At 40.8% G+C, this 14,000-nt stretch overlaps 2 protein-coding genes across 2 annotated transcripts; both read right to left on the bottom strand.

The window, feature by feature from the left end:
- Positions 1–253: 253 nt before the first annotated feature.
- Positions 254–5,461, bottom strand: LOC119739873. The gene is made up of 6 exons (XM_038214987.1): positions 5,049–5,461; positions 4,339–4,528; positions 4,033–4,235; positions 3,698–3,886; positions 1,987–3,387; positions 254–1,911 (listed from the first exon to the last, which is right to left on the bottom strand). The coding sequence occupies exons 1-6, from the start codon at positions 5,105–5,107 to the stop codon at positions 255–257; spliced, it is 3,699 nt and encodes a 1,232-aa protein (XP_038070915.1). The 5' UTR covers positions 5,108–5,461; the 3' UTR covers position 254.
- Positions 5,462–7,233: 1,772 nt separating this feature from the next.
- LOC119739877 (non-structural maintenance of chromosomes element 4 homolog A-like) lies at positions 7,234–13,813 on the bottom strand. Its single transcript, XM_038214996.1, has 10 exons — positions 13,553–13,813; positions 11,939–12,019; positions 11,414–11,553; positions 10,979–11,115; positions 10,557–10,659; positions 10,111–10,222; positions 9,586–9,677; positions 8,853–8,990; positions 8,563–8,697; positions 7,234–7,851 (listed from the first exon to the last, which is right to left on the bottom strand). The coding sequence occupies exons 1-10, from the start codon at positions 13,647–13,649 to the stop codon at positions 7,810–7,812; spliced, it is 1,077 nt and encodes a 358-aa protein (XP_038070924.1). The 5' UTR covers positions 13,650–13,813; the 3' UTR covers positions 7,234–7,809.
- Between the last annotated feature and the right edge of the window lie 187 nt (positions 13,814–14,000).

The raw sequence follows: 14,000 nt of genomic DNA, 5'->3' as shown, positions 1-14,000 counted from the left end.
TTTTTTTCCTTTTTGAACTTTTTTTTATAGATTTTTTTTAAGCACTCTTTTATGTGTGAGTGCTGGAACTCAAACACCATACACACATATCAGATTATTTTCTGAATGCATGAGCATTAAGAAGCTGGATTTGATGAGGAATTGTGATTATGATTTGGCGCCAAATACATAAAGTGAGAGTTTTCGTAGTGAGCATTTCTGAGATGCATTCATAAAACAATCTGATCTAGATCGTTAAGGTGTGTGCAGGAAACTTATTGGATAACTGAATAAGGCTTTGGCTTGGCTTCATCATAATAATAGTACCACTTGATGAAAGTCATGAGAGCTGCCTTGATTGTATCCAAGATAACAGCGTGGATGAGAATGGCAATGATGGAAGTTGCGACCCATTCCCAGAAGACATTCCAGCAGAGACCGTGGAAGGATGACACGGACCACAGGACGGCAAACACGCAGGTTACAATCAGCAAGATGTGAAGGATGAGGAACATGACTGGCTGGAAGTTGTCGCTGAGACGATTCTCATTTGGAGTGGCAGTTGGCTCAGCTTCATACATCGCTTGGTAGTATTTATAACGGTTCCAACGAGGGTTATCTTCGTCATCTATGTTGCTGTCGCTGCTACTGCATATGCTATTACTGCAGGAATCGTGGCTGCTGCGGGACGCTTTACTACTTGAGATGCTTTTGATGCAGTAAGTGTCTGTGCTGATGGGAATTTCCTCCTTGCCATCGGTGTCCTTACTGCTATATGCCTCTTTGCTACTCTGGGTTCCGTTGCTGCTACTGATGTCTTTGCTACTGCAGATCCCTTCACTGCTGGTTGACTTCGGAGTGACAGATGAGCTTGATGTCTTGTTGCTGTCTAAGGACAGATACTCATCAGAGGATGTACTGCAGGGCATACTAGACAATGAAGGGATGTCCAAGTTGATGGTGGTAGTCTCGTTGCTGTTGTTGTTCTTGTTTGTGGCATTCACATCCTTCCAAGGAGTGACGGGGCGTCTGTCAGAAGCACTGTGAGATGATGTGATGCTGTTCCAACTGCCTGAGGATGTAACACTCATGACATCAGGCTGATAATCAATCAGACGGCTTGATGACAGGAAGATAGATCGTTTGAGATGGTCATCAATTATTTTTGCATCAATGTTGTCATTGTTGCGGATGTTTGGCAAGTTGTTGGCAGTTCCTGGATAGAAGTCTCTTGAGATGATGTCATATTTGGCCTCTTCCTCAATCTGGATTGTACTGATTTCCAAAGTGACGTCATGACTACAAGGCAGACAGATGTTCTCATCTGAGGTCTTCATGGCAGCATCATCTTCCCTCACCTCCAGCTTGTAATTATCACCAATGGCAACCTTGGGCTTGGAGCGTAAACCTGACAGCCACTTTCGGAAGCTGAAGAAGAAAGGCTTATTGCTTCTGCTCCTCTGTATGGTCACGCTAGGCATTTCAAACTCCAGAGGCAAATTGACGATGTAGTCAGAACCGGTTGTCACTGGACCACATGGTGTCTGTGTGATTGTGCCTGTCTCAACTTCTGATGACTTGGTTCCATCAGTGGATAGGTTAGGTTTCACATCATCAGTCGCTTTCTTGGTTGCTAACTTGTCTTCTGACAGGAATACATCATATGGCAAGTTGACTACTTTGCCTTTCCCCATATCACTGAACCTGTTGATGTAATTCTTGGTGCGCATCACTTTGGCCGTTTTGATGTCAGGATCCAGGAGGGCATCAGAATACTTAATGAATCTTTCTTGAGCATTGATGTCTTGCTTCATTTTGCCCTCATCAAAATGCTTGACTGGTTGTGATCGATCACCAGCCTCCCATTTGCAAGTTGTCTTGTGTTTCTTATCCTGAAGACCAGATGTAGAAGTAGCTCTTTTGATAAAGTCAGGTATGTGTTGTGATGGCTCCTTGGAAACTGGCATTGATGAAGCAGTCTGGTGTTTGTCCATGTTGTCAAGATTGTCGTCATCAGATACGGTTTCGATTGCTCCTTGGATGTTGTAAGAAGCGGACTCATCCAGTGGTTGGCCTGAGTTGATGTACGTTAAATCACTGATGGAAGATGACTCATTTCTATTGATGTAGCTACCAGAATCACTGGTTGATGACTTGCAGATATTGCCCATGGTAGAGTTGTTTATCGAAGAACTACTTGAACTATCCTCTGAGTCAAGACTTGTTGGTGTGTTGTTTCCTGAACAGCTGGCTCCTGGGTCGTAATACCTGCTCCCTGTGGTCCGATGGCAAACAGGACACTTGTAGCAAGTCAACTTGTGTTGGCATTCCAGCTGGTCTTGAGCACAGATGGACCGATTGTCTCCAAAGATGTCATCAGAGGCAGTAATTGCTACGTGACTGCTGGGGGCTGGAACTGGTTTGATGTTGCACTTGCCACTGTTAGTTCCATCAAAAGAGTGTTTGGCTTTTGTGTCAGCACTGATAGAACTGCTGCTATTGGCGTCAGCATTGGAATCGGTGGATACCTTGATCGGTGACTTATTCCGGACGGTCAGTTTGTAGATGCCATGGCCATTGATCACAGTCCATCGAGAATATCTAGTCAAACCAGCATGATGATCCTTATCGATGCCACCTTTGGAGTTGTTTCCAACCTGATTCATCTGTCTGTCAGTGTCGCTGGCAGCGGCACATTGCTTGCCGATCTTGTCGAAGCATGATGAACCAGTGTTGGTTTGTTGGGTGTCATTTCCATTTGGTCTGCATCCCTGTTGCTGCATTGCTGGAGCACTGATGGAAATACGAGGCAAGCCCTCCTCCACACACTCAGCGCTACCACCGTAGAAATCTCCAGCTGCAGACTGGTTACAAGTCGGTTGCAAACCATCCATAAATCGGTTTCCGTTCCGGGGTCTTGGAGGCACACAAGGCAGATGCAAAGACCAGATGGTAGGTGCGCCTCGGAATATGGTTTCCATAAATCCAAGCAATGCAAACACCACCGTGCCAACAACGATTGCTCTGACTAACATGGCTGCGGTGATGTTCACATCCGTCAAGCTTATCAAGACGGCATCCTCCATGGACTGATCTAAGGACAACTTTGGCACAACCTGTGCTGCGATCATGGTGTAACTGATGCAGGCAAACAAGCAAGTGATATGACGGCATCCGGTGAAGTTGCCCTTGCGCCAAGGTGTGAAGGCAGAGGTCCACAGAGAGCCATTCTTGAAGAAGTAAGCGATGTAGTTGACCCTGGATACGGGCTGAGCGGTAGAAAGTAGCAGTGGAAGGATAGTAGTGATTCCTTGGTCTGATGATGATATACCACCGCTGCTTGAACCACAGCCAGAGGTGTAATGATCCTGGGTCTTGGTATCCATGGCATGGATTTTCTTGATCTCACTAGAATAAAGAAAAAAAATATTCATGAAATGAGCCATAAAATTTTAAAAAATGACTGGTTCAAAAATTTTGAATTACTTTTTACTTACTCGATCAAATAAATGTAAAAACATAAACAGCAAAAAATAAGACCAAGAGTGTAAAATGAATAAATAGTTTGAGTAAGACTGTTTCTTGTAAAATTCATGTGAGATGATAAGATACACAATGCAAGCACCACAACAACCAAACTTCCTTCAATGTCTTCAAACCTCTCAACTGAAAGAATTTTGTATTTCTATTTTTTAAAAATGTCCTCACTCATACTCACATATCACATGCCCTGTTGACGATTCCTCGCAGGCAAGCTCCAATGTTGGAAGATGGTAGCAGCCTGGAGGTGAATCCATCACTCGCTGATGGGTACTTCGTCTCCACGGCTACGAGCTTACCGATGGAGCGAGGGGTTGTCAAAGTCTTCTGTTCTGAATTCTTTCCAAGAATCAGATCAAAAGACAGCCTGTGGAAAAATTCAAACCAAAATAACATTTGTTTGAGTTCTTATTTGACCAAGCAAAAGATTTACACTGTAACAAAAATAAAATTACATTACAGATCTAAATTTGATTGAATTATGACAATTTCATTTTATTTTAATCAACTTACCAGTCGCTGAAGCCAAATGTTCCTTGGAGTCTCACTAGATGTGGGTTTTTGTTTGCACCAGGTGATTTGTGCATAGCAAACCAACGTAGGAATGAATCCCAACGGGAACGGCCAGCATAGTCTATGTCAATGACGTAGATGCGTTCCTTTCTGGCCCTGTTCCCCTGGATGTTGAAGGGAGATGGTGGGCAGGAACGATTGCTCTGCAAAACAAAACAAAAAACATATATGTCACAAAATGGAACTGATTTACAAAGGGATTGTTTAGTTGTACATGTAGTTACTTTTTAAACTCATGATTTTTACCTTGCGTGCCTGTCTGAAATCTTGCAGGAAGGCCAAGAGCAGGAGCAGTCCAAAGCCAGCGGCTATTGGGACTGCAGAGAGGAAGACGATGTCTTGCAAGTTGATGGTTGACAGACAGTCTTCAGGCGTCAGGGTAGAGGTGGAAGGACTACCCTGGGAGGGACCCAAGATGGTGCTAAGGGTCTGGGAGCTGTAGGAGAAAGTAGTTACATTTTTAGACAAAATGTGATAAGCCTAGTAAAGTAGTAGGCTATGAGCATTATCATAGGCCTACATCTAAGTAATTTATAGACGTTTTGATGTTGAGTGCATGTACCATACCCACATATAAACTTCTTGTAAAGCATCTTGGATTATTTATGGAAACTTTTTTCAAAATATTAAAAGTATTTCTAAATAGGCCTAAGCCTAGGCATGCTATAGTCTAGGCGGCAGGCCTAAAATAATAAAATGCCAAGATAAATCTTCATACCACCACCTTGCCCTCCGTGCTTACTATTCTAAACATTAAGACCTTAACCATGTAATCTCAATAAAAACAGCCAAATATTAAATGAGCGTCTGTTACTAACAGTTTGGCCTAACATTAACAAACAACCTCTGCAAGTGCAATTACATGAATTATGACAAAGCCCATTTGAATGTTCTTTACACAAACTTGGCAAGTCAAATTATTATTTTTAATATTAACATCATAATTATAGTCTTACCTTACAGTCTCGATGACCGAAGCCCAAAGAAATATCGCAATTATCGGGAAAAGTCGCATTCGTATCGCAGTAAATTCTCACGAACAGGAAAGGCGTCCACACTGACTGCACAGCATGAACACAACTGGCGTTTCCATGGCTTGCGCTCATTTTTATACCGGAGGAGCGAACATAGCAACACCGGTGACGCGACAATGGTTTTCCTGTTCAAAAATAGACTCTTTCACCTCTGGATGGAAGCATTATTTACCAAAGCCTAGATTAACAACATCGTTTTCTAATCACTGATCGCAATAAATATCCTAAATGTCATATTTGGACTCGCCGTTCGTGAAAACTAAGGCTTTTCAAACTCCAGACAAACTTCTGCAAGTTGTCAGAAGTAAACTTTTTACAGGGAATTGTGGGAAGGGTGGGTTAAACTCACCGCCAGAGGGCGCTGGATCGACACTTCTTGAAACTCCGGCTTCGTTTCTGGTCCGGCGCTTAAATTTTAGGCTCCGTATTATTTTCTGAGTCTCTGTCCCAAACTAATTACTATCTTTCGCTTAAAGAATATCAGATCCTATAATTTTTCCAGAAAACTATGGCCTTCCAGGGTTTTTGTTTTATATACACTTAATTTGACAGGGGTGGTCTAACCAGCCGAATGTCCTTATTCGAGGTAAAATTGTTTTCTCCAATCAAATCTAAAAGGTTTCTGTACAACTGTAAAAACTGGGTATGCATGACAGAAAATTCATACTACAAAACAAAACTCAATCTGACTTGACCAGTTTATTTTTTCTTTAAATATGTTTTTAATTAACTGAGTGTGGTTTAAATAGTACAGAAGACCATATAAAAAGTACAAGCTTAGTTTACACATTATAGGGTTTCTGTAGAAAAGAGTAATATAGTGATAATCTTTATTGAACAAACACTTAACTTTAAAAGGGATTTCAAACATCTTAATTTTTTTAACAAAGATTATGATTTGCATTATAAATATGTTATACTGAGAAAAGACGAGACAGATAAATATAAAATCTTTTGTAAAGGCAGATTACAATGTTCTGCTTCGTTAATTTTAACCACTTACTGATATTAACCTCTGCATTGCTGCCATATTTGAGGTACGTTTTTGAGCTCTCGAGCATTCACTGTAACTGAATTATAAATAAACCTCAAATATGGCTGCCGTATGCAATTGGTCTATACATCAGCAGGAAGGTGTCACATTTTTTTCCTATGGGGTAATTGTGCATGCTGACCACGTGTAAAAATACAGAGAAAGTTTAAAGGCACTATTTGGGAAAATTTAACGTTTACTTAACCATTTATTCTAACTTCTTATCAAACTTTTGGGTTACAACAGTTGGACATGACATCAAAATAACAACTTTAAATGGGAATGTCAAACAGGGAGTTTTTTACTTTACCTTTTATTCATTATGAAAAAAACTTGTGAGAAAGACTAAAAATTGTACAAAGATATAAAATAGAAATATGAAAACTGACAAAGGTAATTCTAAAAAGTACACACAATTTTTCTTGCAAAGGCTCCATGTACAAAAGAACCTCACACAACAAATTTGAAATTGTTTAGAAGTTTGGTCTATTTCTGAACTTTCCAGTGTAAAATTGCTGAAATTTGTCATAAGGTTTTTACAGGGGACCCTTAATTCATACGTCAGTTTAAACTTTAGTGTGTTTTATTAACTTTTTAATCTTGAGAATTTAACACGTGAGAAATTGATGTAAACATCCTTGTGTTTAGATTTCCGTTTGTCAAAGCACTTCTGGGAATAATTTTTTTTTATGTACGTAGTAAATTCCACATTTGTAAGTGTTACGACAAATGTGATAAGTGGATTTAAGAAAGCAGCATTTTTGTTTGTGTCAAGTTTCCACAGTTCACAGAGATAAGATTTGATAATTAATTGTGCAGCATGTTTATCAACATACGGAGGCGTCATTATCCTTAATTTCAAAGAGAAAACAGTTGTGAATGAGGAGTGTGCATTGAAACAGGTACCCGAAACCCAACCGCTGATGTCAGGAAACGGTTCCCGATTATGGGATCGGGTACCCGTAACCAACTTTACAAATTACCTAACAACTTCAAAGACAATCAAAAAGAAAGGTTTTGAATGTCATTTGCGGGAGGTTTTCAAAATGAAACAGATTTCAAGTGCATGTGCATTTTAATGCGTGACAGATAACGCTTGCGAAAGTTGTGGTATAGATCAAAAAGCTGTCAACCCCTTCAGACAACATCCGGGATTTGAATGCTGGGGTTGGTTTTCTTTACGGGTACCCGTGTTTACTTCAATAGGGTACCTGGTTCCTGTACTCCCCATGAATGCACACCACTATTGTGAACTCAGGAGAAAGACACCAGGGGTGAATTCCAGAGTAAAAATCTGCTAAGCGTGGAAAGTATTTGTTAAGAAAACTCAGGTTACCAGCCGAGAAGGTCATGCAGTGTATTTGAGTTTAATTGGTGCTCTGCAGATTTTTGCTGAGAAGCTGAATTTGTTAAGCATTTTTTTCCTGTTTCAAAGCTCCATGCCATTCCAATACTTGGAACAGCTCCCACTAAAACATGCGACTATGGAAGCGGTTGATTCCACTTCCCCTAGACATGTGTTACATCGGCCGTCGTCAAGTAATTCCGACACAGCTGTATTCGTCTTGAAAGTTACTATCTCAAATAGATAATGGACCGATTTAAAAATGGCAAGTTGGGTGCAAAAGTACAACACTGGTTATTCTGTCATCATCGGCTGCTTGGTTTGGTCGATTTACTGGAACCATGGGCCTGCGGAATGAGAATAAAAATACAAAAAATGGCACAGGCACGACAGTATCTGACCTCTAACCCTAAGTCAAAGGTTATTGAGAAAGATCCTGACAGGGTCGAGAAGTCATGCCCTCAAACATTTTGAGTGTATATTTCAGGTCAACCCAGTCAGTGAGCAGTTCATCAAGTCACCAATAGTTAATCATCCGGTCTCAAGTCAAGCCACTACTTACTGAAATAGACCAGACAAATGTTTTCTTTTTGTCACTGTTCGCCTCTTGTTGCTTGTGATCCCACTTGTGATTGACTTTTGATTGTCTTGTGAATGACTTGTGTTGAGTTATGACTGGCTTGTGACTGACTAGTGACTGGCTTGTGACAGGCTTGTGACTGGCTAGTGCCTGGCTTGTGTCTGACTTGTGATTGACTTTAGACTGGCTTGTGATTGACTTCTGACTGGCTTTTGACTGGCTTGTGACTGACTTCTGACTGGCTAGTACTGGCTCTTGACTTGCTTGTGACTGGCTAGTGACTGGCTTGTGACTGACTTGAGATTGACTTTTGACGGGCTAGTGACTGACTTGTGATTGAGTTTTGACTGGCTTGCGACTACTTGTGACTGGCTTGAGACTTCTTTTTTTAACTGGCTTGTGATTGACTTGTATTACTGACGATCACTTTTAAGTTTTAACTGAATTCTTTTAACTCATGGATATTTGCAACTGTTACCTTCTTCTTGCGAGTCGGCTCATCTGTACTGATCTCTATTTCCTGTAGGTCTCTGTTGATACCGTTCACGTCCACACTTGGACCAGCTCTCATGGGAATCAGTGGTTCCTTGATCTCAAACACATCAACAATCTCCTGTAATTACGTCGAGAGATGGTGAAAAAGTCTTAACTATTACAAAGAAACACTTATTGGCAATTAATGCACAGCACATTGGCGGCGAGGGACACTCGTGAAAATATATTTTCATCTTTTGGCAATTCCTCGGAATTATTCTTGCCAACACATACCTTCCACTGTGTCATATCCAGTGACATCATGACTTGTTTACGATCCACTCGTTCGTTTGTCTGTCCCTCAATGTAAGGCGTTCTCGGAATAATGATTGGTAGTCTGTCATCGTCTAATGCTACTTCCGCATGACCATCCTGAAACAAAATACACCATAGGTCCAAAGATTTTCTGTTTAATAACCTGTCCAAACATGTACTTTCCTGCCAACTATGAAACTGTGTGCACGTACTGGTTCATGCGCGTAAAGCGTGAAGTATGCATACGATACTTAAGTAAGATTTAAGGCTTTGCATGGTGGAGATACTAAATAATGAAAGGTTTGCGGAAACACCATGTGCGAATAATTTCTCAACTAAGAGAATGGTTCTGAAAACGATATTTTATTTTGAATGTGCACAACCCCATAACATCATCGTGTAAGTGTCAGAGTTTTTTCCAAAAAGCAGAAATTCATTTAATACAATGAATTCCATTAATTTTTCTCTTGCACTTATAATGGGAATATTTGTACAAATGTGACAGATCGCATCCATTTGTCCGTCTGGACAAACATGGTAATGAAATTGTTTGAAATGTCTGTCTTATAACTTCACCCACTTCACTATAAAGATCCATGAAAATCAAAAACATTTTTAAGCCAAATGTTTGTGAATACTCCATATTTTGTCCCCGTGTTTGGAGGAAAGATAAGGAAGGATATCACAAAGTGATCACAATGAGGCAACTTACCTTGACTAAGAAGGAAAGATGAAAGATGTTCTCTACCGTCTGACTGAAGGAGTGGGGGTTGATCACAAACTCAAATAAAGACACTGGCTCAACTGCATGATAGAGAAATTACAAAACAAAAACTAAAAGTGCCTAATCAAAATCCTCAGGTGATTAACCATTTTTATTGAGGTGGGCAATCAAAGAGTTCACTAATAATAGTATGCACCATGCAAAAATAAGCCCCAAAACAAATTGTGCAGACCCTCACTGCTGCTGCGATGATCATTTTGTAAATTGTGAAGTAGGCTGGTGCTATGGCTGCCGCTACTTCCCACAGACTTGTGTGTTATTGTCATCCGTAGCCATGTGATTTGGACAAGGCCTTGCACTCAGTTTCTGCCTCCTACCAATGCAATGGCTCAAAATGGTGGCCGTGACAGAGGATGAGCCACTACATCGGCTGAAAGGTCACAACGCATTGTTTTATTCTGTCTAATTAAGGTAAATAATTCCGTACTCAAAAAGGTAAGGGCAAAAGTTTACTTTCTTGAGTTTCTTCCTGGGCGTCAAAGTTGGTGACCTGATGGAGGATACCCAGCATTCTCTCCACTTCCTCTGTAGTGACTTCCTGGTGACTCTTGCCCATGGATTGAACCTAAGATCATAGACAAAAGTAGTGATCGAGAATCGTGATATGGTCAAGGAGTAAACAGGGCCAATGTAATGTAATGTTTTTAATGCAATCCTTGAAAATGCACCTTTGTGTCCCATTTAACTTATTTTCAATTTTCATCCTGCCAGTTTGAAGGGTGTTTTGGTGCCTTTATGGTTTTTATGCTTATGCAAATGTCCATATTCATGAGCAAAAGTGTGATGTCATTTTAGGGAGAAACCTCAATGTTAGAACTATTTCAGCCCCAAAAGTTGCCAGGGGAAAATTAATCGGGGGGGGGGGGGGGGGGGGGGACGCTCCTGGTTGAACTTGCTACCTGTTTAGGGACTACAGCTGGACCAGTGTCTTTCTCCTTCTGCCGTGCCGCGCTTTGCTTCCTAGTCTTAGCTGGAGCTTCTCCTCTCTCAAACGATCCAAGCCTGGCATCACAGGGGAAAAAAACACACAACTATTTACTGTTTCTGGAACAGTCATCACTGTTATTGTCAAATAGAAATTGTTGAATCTCACCTGTCATGATGTGTTTTGGCTCACAATCACAAATGTCCCTACAGAAGCGGCTCAAACCATTTCTTAACATGCGTGCCTTACAACCAGCCAAAGCTAAGTAACTCCTAAAAAAGCGGCCCAAAAAACTTAAATTTATGTCAAGAAAATCCAGAGACCACTCGTACAAAACTCTATACACTTTTGTATAACATACACAGACACTGCATAAATTGCTTGCACATTACTTACATAAAATGAAACGCCGGTGCCCTTCTGAAACATGCCTTTGCTGCCTGTCCCAATTTACTCCACCCTTCCTTTGGAAATGGAACATTCCTCCTCTCGCCTTCCTCATTGGGTATCCGTCTGTCACCCATAAAAGATACCTAAACATAAAGAATAAAATGAAAAATGGTCTCATGGCCTGATGAACAGGGGTAATAATTGTGAAGTGCTTTGAGACCTTTGGTATAGAGCGCTATATAAGCACCACACAAAATTACCACATAAATAGATTGACTGCATTCAGCTACCATCTTTGAGGTGTTGAAGTCAAAGTACAAGTTAATAAATTAACAAGAAATACACAAGACGTCTACCAATGCATATCCCTGTTGAACGAAAGCACACATCTCAAGGATGTCTGCAGTGTCAACGATCTCTGGACAGTACTGCAAACCTTACCAGTTTCTCAGCGAATTCCTTTGGGTCAAATGTGTGGAAATCAGTGTGAAGTTTCTGGGCTCTTTCGTTGCCTAGCGACGACACAAGCACCATGAGATGAGAATCTAATGCTGCCTCTCTCGGACATTTGCTCTTCGTCACTACCAAAAACAAATTCAATAAAAAAGTCTTATGTTATTTAATTATTAGAATTTTGGTTTACAATTAAAAAAACAATTCTCCACAATTCACAAGATTGTGAAGATAGCATTTCGTATGATGAAGCAAGTGGGTTTTTTTTTGGGGGGGGGGGATTTTGACAATCGGCTTTTGAAAACATTTTATTGAAGACTTTAATTTTAAACATAACAAATTCAATTTGAAGATAAAGACCAAAGTTTCATGTTTTGCAAGATTTTTTTCAGAAAATTGGGCAACTTTGAATCTGCAACTTCAATGTAAAGTTGAACTGCACACAATTATAATAGCCCCGAAACATGGAAAAGTCGCATATTGTTGAATGTTTCAACATGTGAATAGTTTTACCTTGAGTGAACAGGGTATCAGCCCTGTCCAGCGTGTCCTTCAATCCATCAGATTCAGGTTGGATCAAGTCCTGTCGATTTCCTGTGATATAATTATTAATATAAACAAATAACACGTTCCAATTTGTTTCTTGCGTAAATATATCCTCAATCCTCTGAAATATGTGCAGATAATACTTTGCAACACGTGTGCTGCCAAATGCAAATTAAAGGTGGGCGCACAGAAATAGGATCACATGTTTTTAAAAGGTCTTGCCATTCCTTCCAGAGTTCCTCCGTGGTCTGACGATACACGTATGCATGTTCAACATATACTGAGTCAATCTTTTTTCACAAGTTTAATACGTAGGCCCATGTGAAAATCTAAGTATTATCAGACCCTTGCTTGAGTTACTACGCCATCCTTTACATGCTTTAACCATGTTAACCGGCATTTATATTAACACACTCATTCAGTTTACATGGTTAAGCACGGAAGAAGGACAATTCCTTCCTCCATCATTTGTCCATTGTTAAATTAAGCTAAATAAAAAAAATCAAACGCCTGTCAAATCATGATCAAATCAAATCAAGTTCACAAAAGATAGAACTTAGTTGGGTGGACATAATGCATCAGACAGACAATTGACAGATAACTAGCTTGAGTAACTCCAGCTTAACAAGCTCATCAGGAATTCCTGATGAGCTTCTTAATGTTAAGCATGTTAAGCTGGAGTTACTCTAGCCCGACTGCGTCTGGCCGTACAGTACTATCGCAAGCTCTGTAGTACGGCCAGACGCCCGATGCTTCCACAGAGACTGAATTTTGTTGGCCGCCGATGTAGCGATTTTGCTACATCTTTCGATCGCGATTATCTTTTCATCCAGGACACAAATTTCCAAAGTTAAGATTCGTAGTCGTAGAGCAACTCATACCTTTTCGAAAAAACGTTGTTTGGTCTCAATATTTTCATCCATCTGGCCACAAGACGAATTTCAGTCATCAGATTCCACAAATATCGTCCCCCATGCGATCCCCCATGCGATTTCAAAATGGCGGCCGCGCTGTAATGTATGCAATATGCAGGCGCGCCCGCGCAAACTCATGAATATGCATAAACAGTCTGTGACGTATGACCTCGTGTTTTTGGACGTGCGTGCGGCGGGGCCGTACGTCCAAAAACACGGTTACGTCACAGACTGTTTATGCATATTCATGAGTTTGTGCGGGCGCGCCTGCATATTGCATACATTACAGCGCGGCCGCCATTTTGAAATCGCATGGGGGACGATATTTGTGGAATCTGATGACTGAAATTTGTCTTGTGGCCAGATGGATGAAAATATTGAGACCAAACAACGTTTTTTCGAAAAGGTATGAGTTGCTCTACGACTACGAACCTTAACTTTGGAAATGTGTGTCCTGGATGAAAAGATAATCGCGATCGAAAGATGTAGCAAAATCGCTACATCGGCGGCCAACAAAATTCAGTCTCTGTGGAAGCATCGGGCGTCTGGCCGTACTACAGAGCTTGCGATAGTACTGTACGGCCAGACGCAGTCGGGCTAGAGTTACTCAAGCTGACATGTACACGAGATAAGCCTTTTTGTTTTTAATTCAGGCAATATTGTTTACGCTGCGTTTCTGCAATCAAGGTTCGATAATCTTGTCTCAATTGTCGTCTCTTCTCATGATCGGCAGCCGCAGGTTGACTGCTTGATGAGCTCGCCATTTTCCTCTGGCTCACAAGTCGTAAATGAAAGGATCTTCTTGCTTTGGAAAGAAATCCACTAGACAGAGTCAAACAGTTGCTTTAGTTTTCGCACTTCCAGCGCTGGCGAATCCAGCAGCGCGCGGTTCGGGTGCTGCACATCAAATACACGTTTAGCTACGTGCCCGACTTCATGTCAACACTAAATTACCGACGGATCAACAGTCACAATTGGCCAGATTTTATTATTCAATTGAATCTAAATCGAGAAATATTTGTTAATTCATAAAACAAATTACACACTATAGAAATGTAATATATTTATTGTATCTATTTTTTATCAGTTTTACCCCGACAATTGCATTTTAGTTG

The sequence above is a fragment of the Patiria miniata genome, unplaced genomic scaffold, assembly GCF_015706575.1.
Source record: "Patiria miniata isolate m_02_andy unplaced genomic scaffold, ASM1570657v1 HiC_scaffold_4, whole genome shotgun sequence".
Classification (NCBI taxonomy): Eukaryota; Metazoa; Echinodermata; class Asteroidea; order Valvatida; family Asterinidae; genus Patiria; species Patiria miniata.
The sequence above is the reverse complement of the archived record's forward strand: the minus strand, read 5'-3'. Positions and strand labels throughout refer to the sequence as shown.